General features: G+C 41.6%; 1 protein-coding gene across 12 annotated transcripts in view; it reads left to right on the top strand.

Moving 5' to 3' along the window:
- Positions 1-8,538, top strand: part of TRAK1 (trafficking kinesin protein 1) — a 114,847-nt gene extending 106,309 nt beyond the window's left edge. For 11 of the 12 annotated variants that reach the window (XM_075125673.1, XM_048838870.2, XM_075125672.1 and 8 more), the window contains one exon: positions 5,721-8,538. In XM_075125673.1, coding sequence (XP_074981774.1) covers positions 5,721-6,519 — 799 coding nt within the window. In that variant the 3' untranslated portion in view covers positions 6,520-8,538. Of the gene's footprint in view, positions 1-1,299; positions 1,389-5,720 lie in introns of all 12 variants that reach the window. The other variant, XM_075125674.1, reaches the window with a different exon arrangement.
- Positions 8,539-19,444: the final 10,906 nt, after the last annotated feature.

Raw genomic sequence — 19,444 nt, 5'->3', positions numbered from 1 at the left:
ATCCTAAGTACCAAATGTGTGAATGGTCTGAGGGTGAAACTCACCCCAGCACAGAGCACCAGCACAAGGAGCCCTATGTCCACTTAAACCCTCAAAATATGCTTTAAGTAAGACTTAAGTGGCACACAGGCTTTGTGCTGCCTCTCTGCACAGGGGTACATTTCACCTGTAGAGAAGAGTGAGGGACTAATGAGTCTATTCATTTGTTATCCCATTTAAACAACCATTGGCGAGACTAAGAATGTATTATACGTTCCTCAGGAAAATATTTGAAAATATCTGGCCCTTGGTACAAGGGGAGCAAATAAATAAATAAAAAAATAAATAAAGCAAAGAGGTAATTTTAGAAGCTCCAGAGATAACTCTCCTCTCCTGAGGAGAGGATTCAGTGCTGGCTAGATGTGGGGAGGGAAAGGTCTCAACAAGAAGCCAAGAAATTGTTCAAATGCTCTCTTCAATTTGATGGAGGAATTTTAAGCTGCTGAGGGCCCCCTGCCACACATCAGAGTGACTGTTTGAAAATGAATTGATGGTTTCAATCTAGTACCTAGTGAACAGGTCGTCTCATAATAATTGGCACTAATAGGCACAGTGTTAGTCAAGAGCGTTAGGATTTGATGACTAAAGACAGTGAGTGGATTTCACACCTAAAGATGGACCCACCATAACTAGTTGGAGGCTGGTATATAAAGTATTTTTTCCATTTAGAAAGACTACACCCAGTTTTCTCCCCCTTCCACCATCTTCAGCCTCCTCAAGGGAGAGTACCACTGTTTTCCTCATTCATGAGCCAATTCAGAGATCTAGATTCATGAAGGGCAGTGCTTAGAAATCAGACTGGCTCCGAGTACTGGTGGCCAAAGCAGAACTTTTGAGAATTCAGGGAATGTGAACACCTGCTGGATTGTGGGTATTTGGAAATGAAGTACAAATTCATTATGGGAAATGGAACTGTTTACACTTACACTTCTGTGTGGTATAAATTAAGAACCGTGCTATGAGTGGCTTTTCCCTTCCAGCACCACCATTTAAATAAGTTACTTTTGTTTTGCTTCAACATCTCTCCTAAAATGTAGACATTGTTGAAGCGCTGTTAATAATGGCCTTAACAATCTTCTTGAGATTCATTGGTTACTAAACTTAACAAATTGCCTACAACCAGTAACTAAACTCAGCTTCATTTTAGCAAATTCTCAGGGACTTAGGTTGCCCTGGCACCATTCATTCAGAAATATGTGATGCTGTCAACAGAACTGTTGGTGAGGAGGAGCTTCTTAAACTATAAATGATTCTTCACAGGTCATGTGAGGAGGAGGATGAAACTACATTATGTCACGTTATGCTGAGAGGAGATATAGGGCAGACACTATGACCCAACGTGGCAGGGGGTGAGCAACACTTACAGCAGTGTCTGTGCTGGCAGGGTCATGTAGAAGAAATTCTAGTGTGTGTGGCACCAGCTAACTCAAAAAGCGTAGATATTTACCCACTTGGTTACATTCTGACCTAACATTCTAACCCAGGTTACATTCTAATCGGACTAAATTTCATGTAGCAAAGCAAGGTGCTGATTTTCCTTGACCTTACCCTGAAGCAGTCCCTAGTTTGAAGCATTTAGGCCCCTTTGGGTTTTTATTTGTTTTTGTTTTTGTGATTGTATTTGGGCTACCCTGCAGTGGTTTTGTTGGGTCGGCATAGTATTCCCAATTAAGGCACTGCTAAGAAAGTGATGCCAATATAAAAGCTGTTTTCATGCAGCACTGGCTCTCTGTTGCATTTTAATGTGTATCTGCAATGACAGCGCAGCAGAAATGTGAGCCTGAGTTTCTGGAAATAAAATCAAATTGGAGTCGGAAGGACTGTGACTGAGGGCATACTTGACAATAAGGTAGTCACTAAGGAGGCCAAAAGCAATTTAGTCCATAATTTGAAATGGAACAGAATACCTATGACAGTGGTGGGGTGTGTGTGTGTGTGTGTTTGTTTGTTTTTTAAATAGGACGTCTTTAAAAATTGACCATTATCTGTAGTGTCCCAAGTTTAGTTTCCAACATTTCTTTGGTCTCACACTAAAAATCAGTTCACAGAGTAAACTTTCTCCTGTTTTCTCTATTCCCAGCCCCCATGCTTTTGAACCCCTACTCTTAGCCAATTGAGGAGATGTACTATACTGTTTGTCATGTTGTCCATTGCTGTTAATTTTGCCAAACTAATCAGAGGTATGAAGTTTCAGCTTTAATCTATTGCCATAGGAAAAGTTCCTCACTAGCCTCCCCCCTTTCACAGCCTTGCACCGTGTGTGTGTATGTACACATTGGTGACGTGTTATTTTCCCAGCTACAATGAGAGGTCCTCCCCCAACATTGCTCACTGCCCAGACAAGCAGTGAGGAAATGTAATAGGTAAAGACTAAACCCAGTACATCTGCATGTCAAGCTATTTGGCACTGGAGACAAGTGCTGCACTTACAGGTAAAAGCCACCAGGTGGTGCAAGGAAATACATTCCATAGTAGCTGAGAGAAGATGCTTTTCAAATTATGATGGATAAACTGCTTTAGCTATTCAAACACCGTGCTTTATTGCACTTCATATCTGGCCTTATTTGGATTTCCCTTTGACAAACTACAGCTGCAGAGTAAAATGAGTAGCCTCTGGGGACTGACATGTTCTCTTTCTAGAATAGTCAACAGATCTGTGTTGTTATGGGTCCACTGCTGAGGCGCAGGGAATCCCAGCAGAGCACAGAGTGCAGGGCATGGGCTGCTACCTGATCTTTCACTGCAGAACTATGCTGGTCCTGCTTGCGGAGGCCTTACTTGGCCACAGAAAAGGGACAGGACTTGGACTTCCTTAAATGGTACTTATAAGCTTGAAAACTGTGCTTTTAATGATGGGTTCTTTACAACTGTCTTAAATAAATAAATAAATAAATAAATAAAAAGCCACCATGTTACACCCCTTCAGGATATGTCTAGTTTAGAGTTTGTGGTCCTGTCTTCATTCAAATTAATTAATTTTCAAATGCCAATTAGGCTGAGTTGAAGTATTTGTGGAGTGTGTTGACTTGCATTTGAAGTAGTGTAAATTAACTTGAGTTAATTGGCAATCCATTACCTAGGTCTGGTCTACCCTGCAGACTTACATTGGTATAACTACGTCACTCAGGGGTGTGAAAAATGCACACCCTTGTGCAACATAGTTACACCGACCTAACCCCCGGGGTAGACAGCACTGTGATGGCGAGAGAGCTTCTCCCATTGACATAGCTATCACCTCTCGGGGAGGTGGATTAACTACACTGACTAGAACTCTCTCCCATTGGTGTAGAGCATCTTCATTAAACCGCCATAGTGACACAGCTGCGCCAATGCACTGTTTGAAGCATAGACCTGCCCCTAGAGTTAAAACAGGACCAGTCTCAGCAAACCCTACGATATTGTCTGCATGGGAGAAAAAGGTGCATGTTTTGATTTAGGGCTTGTCTGCAGTTGGATATGTACCAAAATAATCATTCCAGAATAGCTATTTTGGTACATTTAGAAGAGCAGGCAAGCCTTAGGCTTAGCTCAGATGAACCTCCCCCTTAGTGTCCGTGTAGACACAGCTTACCCCTTTCAAACATTTTTAAAGGCACTAAACTCTGTTTATGCAGCCATTAAGGGGAGTTAAACTGGACTGAAAAAACATTTTTTTGCTCATTGAGACATGGCCAAAGAGGTTGCATTTCAGTAAACTGTGAGGATATCCCTATAGTTGGAAATGACTCTCTAAAGTCTGTAAAGCATTTTGGAATTCACCTGAGTGACAGGGTCAGACCAGATGGCTACAGGAGCATGATAGAAGGTAGATATATTAGCCCCAGATTAAGCAGGTTCCTTTTCCCTGAGTAAGATAATGGGCTGTTCCAGAACAATCAGGAAGTTGCTGGAAGCAATTAAGGCAGGCTAATTAGGATACCTGGAGCCAATTAAGAAGCTACCAGGATCAGTTAGGACAGGCAGGCTAATCAGGGCACCTGGTTTTAAAAAGGACCTCACTTCAGTTAGTGAGGTGCGTGTGTGGAGCTGGGAGCAAGAGGCACTAGGAGCTGAGAGTGAGAAGGCATACTGCTGGAGGACTGTGAAGTACAAGCGTTACCAGACGCCGGGGGAAGGTGCTGTGGTGAGGATAAAGAAGGTGTTGGGAGGAGGCCATGGGGAAGTAACCCAGGGAGTTGTAGCTGTCACGCAGATGTTACAAGAGACACTGTAGACAGTTGCAATCTACAGGGCCCTGGGCTGGAACCCGGAGTAGAGGGCAGGCCCCATTTCCACCCATCCCCCTCAACTCCCTATCTGAGACAAGAGGAGGTGACCTGGACTGTGGGTCCCACCAGAGAGGAAGGTCCCTGGCCTATCCCCCGACCCACTAGGTGGGTCAGCAGATGCTGCGGGGATTGTTCTCCTCCCTTTCTCCATGCTGGCCAGTGATGAGGTTAGCTGAGTGAACGGCAGGTTTGAGCCACGAGCAAAAGTGGCCAAACTGAGGGCTGCCGTGAATCTCTGAGGTGAGCCAATCCTCCAATAAGCGCAGAAATGCAAGTTAAGCTGAATCCTCATTCATGTGAGAAGGACCAGCCACTGGGGAGAGGGAAACTCCTCAAAATTAGTGCCAACGGTTATACATTTTTTTAACCAATAGAATCAAAAATGCTATTGGTCAGATCCAAGAAATATGCCTGCATGTGTGTTTACAGCCTTTGTTGCCGGTGTTTTATATTTACTGTGCTGGGTGTTCCTGACCTGCACCTTCTGACCTGCTGTTGGGATTGTTTTGTTTCTTTAGATGGGAGAGGGTTGGGCAGTGGATGTTCAGTGCTTTCCCTGGTTCAAGACTATGCAAATAAGCATGAAATTTGTGGACACCAAACATAACAATAAAACTCACCCATATAGTATTTGGTTTGCTACTGAGTTATCCATTACTCAACTAACAAACTATTGATAATCAGTGGCCTGCTTTTTTCAAAGGTGTGGAGTACCTAATGGGAGTCTTTCTGGTAGTGAGTGGTCAGCACCTCTGAAAATCAGGGCACAAGTCTTTCCCCCCCCCCCCTTTTTTTCCCTCAGTTTAATAGTTTAATAAAAGGGCTGGTTTTAATCAGACAGATGGTGAAAATACCAACTCCCAGCTTCTCTGTTACAACCACTTCTGCAGCCAATTGATCATAATGGTTTCTGCTACCCACCTGCTACTCTCATGGAATAGCAAGATACAGCATTACTGGAACCATTAGCAGTTTGGTGGGTGGGGAGTTGCCGCTCTGATCCATATTCTGGTCTCATTGAAGTCAGTGGTCAAACTCCAATTTACTTAAACCTTTCCCTATTGAAGTCATTGGGAGTTAGGGCCAAGTCCTGATCCCATTCGAGCCGAAGAGGAAACGCTCTAGCAGCTGAATTATTAAAGACCATTTATTTGTGGTTACGTCAAAGGATGTTTGACGCGGGGTGCTGGGAAATCATTCATCCAGCCTTGCTGGACAAAAATGATGTTTAAAGCTGAGCTCCAGATGTTCAAAGTGATGATCTTTAGAACTCAATGTCCTGTATCCAGCGTTCCCAAGAGTCGGCGGATCTTTTGCGTCAGTTTTTCAGGCTCCCTTATAAATGGTATACTTGTTCCTGTTGAAAATATTTACCCGGGCTCATTAATTCACCTTTTCTTCCTTTGTTTTCAGCCTTAATGCGGCACCTACTCCAGCTTGCGGCAGCCTTGGCAATTTGAAAGGCACTCCGGTCGCTACCCCATGCACCCCTCGGCGTCTAAGCTTGGCAGAATCCTTCACTAACCTTCGGGAATCCACAACTACGATGAGCACATCCTTGGGCCTGGTGTGGCTGCTTAAAGAACGAGGGATCTCAGCAGCAGTGTACAATCCACAAAGCTGGGAGAGGGCCAGCAGGGGCACCATCCTGAACCCGTACTCTCCTAAAATGGCGATCATTCCTTCCACTCCTCCGAACTCACCTATGCAGACTCCCTCTTCTTCCCCACCCGCTTTTGAGTTCAAGTGCACCAGCCCTCCATATGACAACTTCCTCGCTTCCAAACCTGCTAGTTCCATTTTGAAGGAGGTGAGAGAGAAAAAGAACATCAGGAACAGTGAGAGTCAGACCGATGTGTCTGTCTCCAACCTTAACCTTGTGGACAAAGTAAAGCGGTTTGGAATTGCCAAAGTAGTTAGCTCGGGGCAAACGCAAGCGCCTCCCTTAACTGATGACGAGGGACCTCTTCTCTGTGGGGCTCAAGGACCAGTAAGGGCCTTTGTTCCCCGAGGCTTGGCCCCAGAAGGCCTTCAGTTGGGCTGCCCTTCTGCAACAAGTGCCATTGGCGGTATTCAGCTGAACACTGGCATTCGAAGGAATCGGAGCTTCCCAACCATGGTGGGTTCCAGCATGCAGATGAAGGGCCCTGCAACTCTCACTTCTGGCATCCTAATGGGAGCCAAGCTCCCTAAGCAAACTAGCTTACGATGAAGGACTTAATTTTTATGGCTAGTCTTTTAAAGAGATACCAAGAACCTGCCTGCAATTTTTTTTTTCTTCCATTGCCTCCTGAGTTTGACAAATCAACTTTGTGCCTAATGGGAGAAGTGTGTAAACTTTGTACAATTTGTAAATATGTACCAGATATATTGTAACGAATTTGTTTATTTTACTGTTCAGTTGAGTGCAAAATGTTCTGACACTGCAGTTGCTGTATTAGGGTTTAACTTGCTAACCTTCTGAAAGGTGGTTGTTTTTTTTAAAGATGCACTGAAGGCGGGGGGAGGAACCCAACAATCCATGGATAGAAGAAAATGAATTCTGTAGCTAGCCTAACTTGACCTAGCATAGCAAGATTATTGACCATGTTACCTGAGACATTGGAATAACAGCAGCAGGGAGCATTTGTGCTTTGGTAAGTGCTAAACAGAGTAGTCAGCTTAGCATCTGTGTTAATTTCATTTTGCCATTGTGGATGAAGTGGGTTATTGTGTGGCTGTTATGCTTGAATAGATGAGACATTTTTTTGTTTTTTGTTTTTTTCCTGGTATGATAAACTTGAACTAGTACTGTGTTTTGAGGTCAACGGGCCTGCTACGTGCCTGGAAAAATGACACATTTCCACTACTGCTGTTTCTTCTGGCACATCTGTATTCTGTGTGATTCACTTTATTATTTTCAATATTGCACTGGACTGTGGAAGGAAAAATGCTTTACATTGTGTTCTCTTGCTGATACTGAAAATCACACCTTACAAACTATCCTTAAAGAGATTAGTTTTCACACTTCACAAGATAACATGGCAACCACTTCCTGGGAGCCAGAGTCACTGAATAGATCGGAAAACAGTCTTGTTTGAAAAGATTGTTTAGCAAAAGCAGTCTTTGAAACAGGTGTGTGCTTGAAATATCATGCAGGGAAGAACCACAAAAGTATTTAGTAACAGAATATGGTACAAGCAAGGGAAAGCAGCTTTTGACCTTATATTTACCTTTTCGCTACAGGTTTTATATATCTAAAGAAATCAATCCACTAAGTGGTTTTATAACAGGGTGAGAATATTTTCTACTTAGCTTTCATCATTTTTCATAGAAACCTGTTTCCATCCAGGTGTTGTAAACTTGCCAGAAGTAACAGCCATTTGAAAACATTTTTATCCCCCCGCTATAATAAGCCCATATGCTTTCAATCAGGAAAGTCCAGTATTTGTTAGAATTTTCTTTCCTGTCCCGCCCAATTTTATGCTAGGTGCTTGCAGGAATATTTGTTAGCTCTTAAAATAGAAATGGACAAAAAAGATCTTATTCCCGTGGCCAAGAAAAGATTGTTTTTGAGCTTTGATTTAAAAAATCAGGACCTTCTTTTTTCCTTGTAGTCTCTGTGAAGTTTAAAACCAAGCAGCCCGTTTATTTATTGCCACTACTACTGCACTACATGTAATTGCCGCAAATTGCTATGTGTACCAGACTGTTACTAAATCATTAGCACTGATAATTTCTTGTATGAATGGAACTGTCTTTTAGTCTTTGTTACAAGAGAAGGATGCCTTTGAATGAAGTAGATATTACAATAGTGCAGTGATATTTTGAGAGAAAACACATGAGCCAAATACTGCATGTGTTTGAAGACTTCTATTTATTCTGTGAACTTTAAAAAAAGTTTTAGTAAAATGTCATCAGCTCCATTTGCTGTTGTATATGTGCACTTATTGCAAGTAACTTTAAATCTTTTTATTTGAATGTATCTTTAAAACTAGATAGAATAACAATTAGATCTGAAAAATCATTGATTTTTATGGGCCATTTTATGTACCCAGAGAGAGAGAGAGCAATACCATATGAGAATTAAAAATGTAAAAGCTAATCATGCAATTTGGAAAGTATATTATTATTTCGCCTTTAAGTAAACAATAGGAGCTGTCCAATCACCAGAAAGCAGGTGTAACACATCAGAAAGATAAAATTTAAATTTTCTTCACTAATGAATATCAATAAAATAAAATAAATGTGGTATTGTTGTGTATTACTCAGTTTTATCCTTGGGTTTTTAAGGTGATAAATACTTCCACCTCAAAATGCCATATTGCTTCTTGAGTGAGCAAAAGGAATGTAAGCTCATGTGGCTTTTAATATTTGTGGTGACTAAACTATGCTAAATATAAAACTGGTTTAAAAAGAACCAAAAAAGGGAACGGGAATTATTTTTCCCAGTATTTTTCAACCAACTGTAGAGAACTGGATGAAGTTTTGGTTGTTGGGGGTTTTTTTGGTTTGTTTGTTTTTTAATTTCAACATTTTGTCCAGTAAAGCCCAAGCCCCAGAAAGATAATACATTTGGACTTTATACAGTGTGTGTATATTCTGTTCAGAGCAGGTCATGAACTCTCCCTGATTATGGGCTATATAAAAATGGTAATGTTTAAACATCCAAGTATAGAGATGGTGTGTGAGGCCAGGGGAGTCCAGCAGGGACCTGGGTCAGGTCTAGTCGTATTTAGTATCTTCATTATTGATTTGTAAGAGGAAATAAACACCACATTAATGAATTTTGCAAGTAATATTAAATTGAAAGATGGTACAAATACCAGTGAGGGCAGAGTAATAAAACAAAAGGATCCATTAGATTAGACAGATGGACAGAGAATCAGAGTGTGATTCAACTTGGACAAATGCAGTCTGAAATATCTGGAAAGAAACAATCTAAATGCCAGATATTCTTTGGGGAGGAAGAAACCTGGAGAAAAGTAATGCCAAGAGAGAGTTGGCATGAGTTTGCAATGTGATGTGGCAGTTGCAAAGAAAAGATGGGTGAAATTACAGGCTGCATACATAGAGACATGCTATCAATGAATAGAGCGTAATAGATTTCCTTTCTGCAGCTCCATTGCGACTCTGCCAGAAATTGTGTTCCGTTCTAGGAATCTCATTATCAAAGAGAGTGATTAATTGGAAGGAGTTCAGTGAAGAGTGTTCTGGAGGGACCAACCTATGCGAACGACTGTGTTAAGTTCGTACAACTTCAGCTCAGGGATGACTGTGTTGAGGAGGGATAGAAGTGAGACATTTGAAGGGTGTAAATGGGAAGTTATTTTTAGTTTTTGAGGGGGGTCCATAGCTAGGAGTATACTATACTATAGCCCCTATACTGTTTTTATTCCTCCTACCTGTTATGTTTTTGTCTTAAACTAGGTTATAAACTCTCTTTGAGGCTGGGACTGCCTTTTGCTAGAGGTCAAAACAGCACCTAGCACCATGGTGCTCCAACCTAGTTGTGGCCTCTTGGCACAAGTACAATGCAAATTAGAATATTCTCTAAAGTTCACTTCAAATCCTTCTGAAAGATAGCAAAGGTCCCCCTTGCAATCCTCAGTGTCAAAGGCGCGCTCAGCATACAAGGCCTCTACAGGATTCTCAGTCAAGCAAGCTTCATGCTAAGCTACTAAGAAATCTTCTCACATCAGCCTGCTTAGCTTTTAGGAATCTTAATGGGTCAGGATGGGTGAATGGTCTAGAAATTATTTTGACATTTCACGACAATCTTCCTTAGCGTGGAAGCTAAGCTTTCATTAGGGCTAAGCTTTCAAATTTCTGTTAAAATCTTCTCTACTTATAATCAGAGAGCTCAGTCTCCCAGAGAAAGCATTTCTCTTTGAATTCATTTTGTACAGTAACAAAAACATTGTCCAGAAACACCTGTCTGTAAAACCTGGACCAGAACTCTTCTCATATGTCATGGAATTAATTGTTTCCTTTAGCTCATGTAGAGAAACAAGGGCCTGGAACTCTTTTATCTTCACAGAAAACTCTGGGAATTTCAGTGCTCTTCCTTGTGGGATAACCCTCTTGTCCCTTGAAAGATTTTTAATTTTTTTTCTGCTGGACCCTGTTTCTCCTACAGCCTGTTCATGCCCACTTTCTCAGCACATGGAAGGCGACAAGCTTTGTAAGGGCATCTGAAGAAGTGGGTTTTTTACCCACAAAAGCTTATGCCCAAATAAATCTGTTAGTCTTTAAGGTGCCACCAGACTCCTTGTTGTTTTTGAGGATACAGACTAACACAGCTACCCCTCTGATACATTGTAAGGGCGTATGATATGTACATGGCAGACATAAATGAAAAGCAATTTCCTTAAGCAGTGGGAGGAAAAGCATGGCTTCCAGAGTGGTACTCATGCGTGGATTTAGCAAGGTGTTAACAAGGCTGCTGAAGTTTCACAAGCAATAGCAGAAAATGGTGCTGAATGAGAAAATAATGTATTGTTATGCAGGGCGTTGATTGAAAATTTATTGAAGCTGGTGGGTGGAACAGCTGCCCTTCATTCAGAATAAATGTAAAAAGCAATTAAGCTCCTTAATAGAATAGATATCAGAAACAATAGGCGCCTCTGCCCAAAATGCAGGCTTCTGGCAAGGTCCGTCAGGAATCTGAGCTATGTAGGCAGAAGGGTTTCACTGGGAACTGATTGCAAATGCAAGCGGCTGCATATTGTTTGGTGGGGTGTGTGTGTGTGTGTGAGAGAGAGAGAGATTGAGAGAAGGAAGCCCAGAGACAGCAAAAAAGCACTTTTAGCATGATCCTGAGAAAAAGCTGAGAGCTTTGGGTAAAGTGCTGGCTGGAAAGAGGCTTGGAACAATGAGCAAAGAAACTGTCTTCAGTTGTTTGATTCTGCCTGTGTTCAGGGAAACAGGACTTTGTGTACACTTTTTGTAAATAAATAGGGTTCCATCAAAAAAATACCTGGCTCTCATCAATTTCTCCCCTTATTGAAAACAACCTGCAAGAATCCAAATATTGGCTAACCACTTGGGTCAAAAAGAGATAAAAATGTTCAATTTGCAAGCATTGTATGTAAGTTTTTAGGGTGTAATTGGTGAAAATTGTTTTCTTTTTCTGGATTTTAATGTTGATGGTCCTGTGAATCCCTACATTTCAAGAGATTATCTAAAAATCCAAATGCCGAAACTGGCTTATTTTCCTGTTGGGATAAAAAAGTTGTATCAGATTTAATAATTTTATTAAGGTGTTAAAATAAAAGAAATGGTACAGAGTTTAAGAGTAGAAGTTTCTGGTTATCAGGGAATAAGGTACAGATTATCAAGGGGTGCAAAGTTTGATTTAGGATCGGATGGCGTAAGGAATACATAATCTGCAGTCTCCCCCATGGGGGTAAAAGGTTAACGGGTCAAAGTACAGACATTGAGATAGGAGGGTATGTTGTTCATGTAATGGCTATGTTCAGGTGTGGAGTATAATGAGTGTATATGATGATGAGGATGGATTTACCCTCATTTGGTGAGATTTAATGTTCAGTGAGTTTATGGTTCCAGTTCATTTTGTCCAATGTTACCCTCTCCTTAAAACACTAATTCATTGTGGCCTGTAAACCCTACTCTTTCTCTTTTACTAACTGTTTCATTAATACCTACTCCCACATCTCTCTCTTCAAATTTACAGTCTCTAAGCAAAGCAACCACATGATCTAATCATTGATAAGCTGTCTTTTCCCTACCCTACAGTGTTGACTGTCCTTCACCATGTTACACCTACGCCCCATCCTGCAATATGTGCACAGATAGGTGTTTATGCAGAGCCCCATTTAAGTCCATGGGGCTTTGTGCAAACAGAGGGACCAGCCTGTACCCCTTTTCTTGTGGGATCAAAGCATTAAGCTCTTTGGGAAGGGACATTTTATTGTACTTGTCTGTAAAAGGTTTTTTTGGCATTTATGCGTCCATCAAAATAAAGTATTAACTATGAGTAGTAAGACCAGGTATACCAGATAAGCTCTTCTTTCGTTGCCTTGTGTGTTTTCTCCAGATATTGAAGAGGATGAAGTCTGGATCTTCTGGCGTCCCATGATACCTTCTCCACTTGACCAGGTGGATTCGTGTGATTTTTCAAGTTCTGTTAGTAGCCTCTGTCTGTGATGGAGCAAAGAATACTGCTGCAGAGACCTAAGAAAAAAAAGCAAGGGATGATGCTTCAGTAATCTTCACAGGAAGCAGGACAGGCAAAAGAAATGAACTTACTGTAGAAATTATTAAAGTAAAATTATTACACTATAACACTCAAGGAAGGGATTTGTAAAATCAATAATATGTGCTACGGCATGAGAGGAACATTAGCCTCATTGGGAATAGTGCAGTTCCCACCTCAGTTCCAAACCAGTCAAATTGTGCTGTCATGTTGGATGACACTTTGAGAGATACTAACTACCCATTGGGGCCCTAAAGGAGCCGGTTTTAAGAAAGACAAATCTCCTGCAGCATCCTCAGAAAAGATATCTATTTAAGGTACCGATCTTAAGACACGCACTTAAATAATCCCAAAGGTTTACAAAAAAGTTGGGTTCTCAGCACCCCTAACCTAGCTATCTAACACCACATGGCTGGTTTTGGGGTCAATAACATTAACGTTTTAATACTCCTCATGGAATTTGTCTCCAGTTTTACAAAATTTACACACAGCGGAATTTATTTTAGGCTCGAGGTTCCTACCATCTTTTGAGCTCAAAACGAACAGGTGTAATAATTTATTTTTCAGACTCTGCCTCCTTGTTTGTTTCCATTCAAGACAGTGATGTACCAGAGCAGCCAGAGTGCTTTCCGTTGCCTTCGTATTGCCACCAGAGGGCACTCTGAGACCTGTCCATGTCTGGAAATAAAGAAATGCTTCCACCAGGTCTGCTAAGGCACTTCAGGTGCAGCGTAATGCTTGATTCTTCAGCCAGTCTGGTCACGCTGTTACAAGTGGAGGTTTTGGGGTCAAGTGAGTAGCAAAAAGTCACACTTTTGATGGTCCGCGTATGCTTCACTCGTCCTAATCTTGGGCTGAATTAGGGCTTTCTGGCATTGTTCTGCTGGTGGTAAATTGGTTCTAACACTGCTGTGCAGGAGGAGTCTCTGGTGGCACAGACAATGTTGCGGCTGGCTCCTGCACCTCCACCTTCCCTGCAGAAGATGTAGTGAGCATGAATGAGAAAAAGGTGATGTGGCCAGGGTTTGCCTGCACTTTGGTGGTCCCCTGGTGGTTAGCCCCTCAGGGCCATGGCAGTATAATTTATAACTACCTGCAAGCTGCCTTCACTTATGCTGGGGGACTAACCCAGCACACAACCAGCCCCTCCTTAGCTGTGCACTCCTTGACTGCACCTGAGCAGCAAGGTGACTATGTTGATTGGTGGGTCGAAATATATGGAATAATAATTGCATGTATCTGTACTAGGACTATGCTATGGAAGCCAAGTAAGAAGGAAGAACATTGTGTAATATTTTATTAACGTCCAAACTCTCCTTTGCGCCTGCAGTTGATCCCTGCTGTGGCTTTGAGTAGTGTCCCTGAGGGTGCTTCACTTGAGGATGTTGGCTCTTGATCAGAGATTTTCATCAGCAGTGTCTGTGGGTCTGCACCTGTGTCCAACACAGCACAGCTCATGCTCATGCGACTGCAATTTTATAATTAGGGTTAGGCTGTGATATTGTATAAAGCCATTAAAACTGTCTTTTTTCCTAAAAGATTTTTCCAAAGCGTTCACAGGTAATTTTTGCTTCCAAACAAGTTAAAGAAAATGCTACGGGTCATATTTATTATAGGCAGAGCTGGGAGCACCTCCTATTTGGTTGCCCACACTGTATGACCTGGTTTTCAGTTGCTTATAACATTGCCAAATTTTAACCATTTGGGCTAAAATTGTTTGTGCTGGGTGTCTGCCTCCGAGTGAATATTTTTGAAAGTGTCAGCCAAACCGAGTCATTCATTTCCAAGAATAAGGCTAGGGAAAAATATACTGCTTTGCCCATGATAGAGAGTCCTGACAACCTTTTCTTTAAAACAAAACAAAACAAACTCTAGCACGCCCTTCTTTGGAGGAGTCCTTTGTGTTAGGGATGAGCCTTTTGCCATCTGTGTGAAAATTCACCCAAATTCGGTCAAGGTATAGCTATTGAAAAAAAATCACATGCTTTGCACATGCTCAGCAAAGTTTTGCAGCCAAAAATTCTGAAGATTCTGTCCACACTGAACATGCTCCTGCAGGCAAGACTTTCCCAGTTCTGGGTTGGTGCTGTGGACAGGCAACAAAATTGAGACCAGTGAACCTGTCTCTCCAAGAGCCTGACAGTGAGGGGATGGGCGTGGGACAATCACACACCAGCCTTCAACAGACAACCTTAATTCTGGCATCTCCTAAACTTTTGAGTTCTTGACGTTGTAACTTCAATAATGTTCTTTTAGCACTGTTTTTTTGAGTGTAATATTAAAAATATGGCACTGACATTACAAAGAAGGTTTAATATCTGATAGCCCATCATCATATGTCCCATTCAAATACATATTAGGGTTTGAGCCAACTAAGAATAAGTGCTGCTTCCCGGCACAAGGGGGACCTTAGGTAGTTTGGAGGGATTAGCTTTCTGCTCACTGGCTCAGAGAGCTATATCCCTCCCATTGGTTCAAGGGCATCCATACGGTCAGAGGGCCATATCCTCTGCCCTCTGCTTGGGGTTATTGTCTGCACGCCCCAGGAAGGGTAATACATGAAAACTCCCTGCAGAGAATTACTCAGTTTCCCCTTTCTGGGAGGGGACACTGTGCCCTTAGTTTCCAATGCTGCCGATCAGATGACTTAATACTTACAAAGGGCAAGGTACCTGCACAGGGAAGCAAGAGGGTTTTAGTCCCCAGCATTGGGTAAGTTACCAGTGGAACCCAGTGATGTGGGAGGAGGGGAAAGTTGTCCATGCCGAACAACAAGCCGTTGAGCTGGGTGTGGGCATGTGCAGAGCCTTGGTTCTGTTCCCATCCGCAAAGCGCCACTCAGACCAGCTGAGCTTGGCAGAGATGGATGTAATCTGCTACTGATATAGGCCAGTTCCCCCCTAAAATACAGTACAGCTATGTGCTGCTCCTTACTCAGGGCAGATTGCCAAGCGATAACTTAGCAAAAGCTAAGCACATCCAAAGGGGAAACCACTAAGAGAGAACAACGGGGGAGCCCATCTTTTGTCACTGCTTTTCATGCATCTTGCAGAGCAGAGCTGTATTTTAAGAGAAGGGTGAATATTTTTCATTCATTTCAAAGATCGTATTAAAAGATTGCCCACACCATGAATTAATGATGTGTTTCTCTGAGGCAGAGCAACTGGCTTATACAAATGCACAGGTCCATCAGCTCCTTCCCAGAATGCCCTCCCTTCTGTGTTAAATAATTGAGCAATTTAAAGTAATTTTAGTGTATTACAGATACACTATAGAACGTTGTGATCTAAAATATGGCCCAGGATTCCGTGTTCTCTGTCTTTGTGGGAGTGCTGAATAGAGGCTCAATCCACTATTGCCAATGTCTCTCTCTCTCTCATGTTCTACAGTACCTGTTTTGAAATTAAATGCATAAAGCAAGGAATAAAATTAATTGAATCGGGTCTACAAAGAAAGATTGTGTCTTTATCTGTGAAATGGACTGATCTGCCATTTCACCAATGTTCATTCAAATCTCCCGTAAGGCCTAATTTATGTGATGCTAAATTCAATATCAGCAGGTTGGCAGCGCTAGTAAACGCCTCTCCAATGCAAACCAAAGGATGCCAACATACAGCGCGTACGGAAATTCTCACAATATTTTCAACCCAGATTCTGTAAAGTGGCAGAAGAGCAAACACTGGCATTCAGGGAGAGGAGCTGCACAGGTGGCTTTATGTCCCCTTTGTGGACTCCAATCTTGAGCCTGCTGGGCTCCAAACCAGTTTGCCTTGATTTAAGTTAGAGCAGCCTAAGGACTTCTTCAGTTTATGCCATTTGCCAGAAGCTGTCCCTAATGGCCATTACAGCACCTGAGACTGATATGCAATGACTTGCTGGCCCCACCCCTTTCCACCAGCCATGACCTCTGCACCCGCAGTAGGCAGAGGGGTATCACAGAAGCTGCTACAGTAGCTCTATGCCGTCTGGGGATCCCAGTGAGGGATGTTCTTCCGACAGCTGGCCATGCCCACTCTAGGGCTGATTTGTGCTGGTGGCGTGGCCCATGCAAGCCCTAATGCAGAGGAGAATCAGAACCTTTAGCTGTATTGTAACCATCTGAACACAAGTTATCTGAATTCTCTGGAGCCCTCTGCCTGGCCACGCTACCAGTGTTTGCCATTAGGTAGGTACCTGCTGTTTTGATGCTATTCTTTTCTGCTACATCTGGAAGATGTTTCACAATCAAAGAACGGTGACATCTGCTTAAGGAAAGCTTTTTGCAGCACACACTGGCTTGTGCAGGGAGAAATCTCCTCTTTGGTTCTCTTAGTGTAGCTGCTATCTGTAGATCATGAGTGGACTATTCACACGAAACAATACATTTAATTAATTTAGCTCCCATTGTCTGAAAAAAGATTTTAAGTTTTACAAATCTGTTTGCTGTTTGAAGCATTTGACCAATATTTGATACAAACAGATTTCACCCTCTGTGTTGTACATGATTTGCCACAACTGTTGCTTCAAGTATTTGCTGTTTGGGTTGTGTGATTGGGCACGTGATGTTATTTCTGCTCCCTGATTGGGTGACTGAATTTTTTAGCAACGCGGGGGACTGATTAAGTCAGGTGTGGCCCAAGGGGTCATAAGAACACATTTGCAGAATTAACTGGTTTACTGATAGCTCAGCCTCAATGATCATTAAAATTGCCTTGAACCCCTTTTCCATGATTAATAAAAACAAATATCTTCCATATTGATGCCACAATCCCTTAATAATAATTAGTAGCCTTATAGCTTGGGTCTCAGCTATACATTTATAGTTCATAGGATAGCTGGAATGGGGAAAAATGGGTTAATATAGCACAAATCATCTGTGATCTCATGATGACATGCTAATTTTTCCATTTAGATCAGGCCCTCTATGTATGTCATCACATAGTCAAAATCCTGGGCAGCAGTGTGGATCATGCCTTCTGCACAAAGACTGCCCACAGAGCTGTTGATTTCTACACATTAGTATTCTGTTTGGTCCAATGGGAAGAGAAATAGAAGAAAAAGCATATAACACATTAAATGGATTTAAATATACTTTTCTATATATTTCTTAATGGTTGTCTGAGACTTGGTAAAGGGGACATCTGTATTAGATTTAACTCAGAATTTGTAGGTTTAGTACATGTCTTAAGTTTAACATTTTATTGTCTTTTTTGGGGGGGCATGAAAATTAGGATATTTTCTTTTATTTAGTATTTGTGTTACAGTAGTGCCTAAAGACTCCAAGCAAGACTGGAGCTCCATTATGCTAGGTACAAATTACTGGGCATAAGATATTCCCTGTCCCAATGAGCTTATAATTAGAGCTGGGCAAAAAAGATTTTGGCAAATGGTAAATTTGATCCCCAAAACAGAGTACATTTTTAACTATTTGCAAATTCAGACCAAATTCAGCAAATAGTTTTGGATGAAAAATACTCAGATTTTTTTCCCCCCAGAAATGTCAAAAGGTTTTGGTTTGACATTTTTGAAATCAGCTGTTTTGATATTTTGTTTTAAAAATGACATTTTGAAAATGAAATATCAATTCAAAACAACATTTCATTCAACCTCACTGACATTACGTTTCAGTTTGAAACTTTTTTTTAAATGTTTTGGCTCAGCTACTAAACAAAAAATCAGTTATTTGGTCAGGTCTACTTGATCAGTTCCCTGTCTTCTCTATTCATATGTGGAGAAAAGACACATTAGCTTAATTTTTTACAAATGAGCAACTGCGTCATAGAGATTAACTGACTTGCCCAATGTCACACAGGAAATCTGTGGCAGAACTGGGAACTGAACTAAGAGCTAGTGAAAGGCCCTCCCATGCCTTAACCAATAACCATCCATCCTTTCAGTTAATGCATCTCCATAAAGTAATGAAATTCTGCTTTGCTTTTACTACATATTTGGATTTTTATTTATCTTCATTAAATTGTAAACAGAACAATGTAATAGGGAAATACAGGGTTAAAACACCGAGACCCTATTTTAAGCCCTTAAGCCACATTTTAGTGCAGGGTTTGGGATTCTCTCTTACTTCAAGGCTTCACTTTGGGTGTTTAACTGATGTATGGAAAGTCTATCCTCCTACTACAATAATGTGATGTCCCCTTTCAATGTAAATACTAAGGTTGATTAATCCAGCGAAGAATCTGTAGAGTTTTCCATCATGGCCTCATAAAGATACTGAGAGAGAGCTACAAAGCCTTGGAGAGATGCAATGAAGCTAAAGAATGAAATAGGAGGTTGGTTTTTAAGGCAACCCACTTTAGCAGCAGAAAAGATGAGGGTGATCATGATAATATTTTCCAAAGGCATTATGACTGTCCTGTCCATAAGAGGAATATAACATGAGAGAGCATGTTTTCGTCAGTTGCTCCAAAGTGAAGGAGGATACAGTTGAAGTCTTTTTTAGAAACCTATAGCAACTGGTTGAATACTTTGAGTTTGAGGAGAGCAATGAGTTTGTAAAAGGTAGACTTGTGCTTGGAATAGGAGCTAAAAATCTGTCTCAAAGGGATTGCAAAAGACAGAAGGCCTAACTTGATGGAGTGCCATAGAATTTGTCCTTCATTGCAGGTTGCCTTTAATTAAGTGGGAAGAAAACCTGAATCCTTTCCTGGAGTTGCTGGAAATAAATGTGTGTCAGACAGAAGGTCTGCCATTACCTTTTGGAAACAGCTGACGCTTTTAAAGATAAAGGAAATTGTAAGCTGGAGAGCTAACTTGCCAGCCCAGGCAGGATCTGTTTCCGGCCCTTACCTAAGGGCAGAGTTTATTGGCTGAACAGAAATTTAGGCAAAATACCGAACTAAAGTAGTTCCTCTGATGCCCCTGACTACAACTCCGAGAGGCTTTTCCCTCACTTCTCTCAACTAGTGCCTTGACTCAGGTTCTTCTGCAGGAGCATTTCCACTCC

The sequence above is a fragment of the Caretta caretta genome, chromosome 2 (genome assembly GCF_965140235.1).
Source record: "Caretta caretta isolate rCarCar2 chromosome 2, rCarCar1.hap1, whole genome shotgun sequence".
Lineage (NCBI taxonomy): Eukaryota > Metazoa > Chordata > Testudines > Cheloniidae > Caretta > Caretta caretta.
This window is presented reverse-complemented; position numbering and strand designations above follow the sequence as displayed.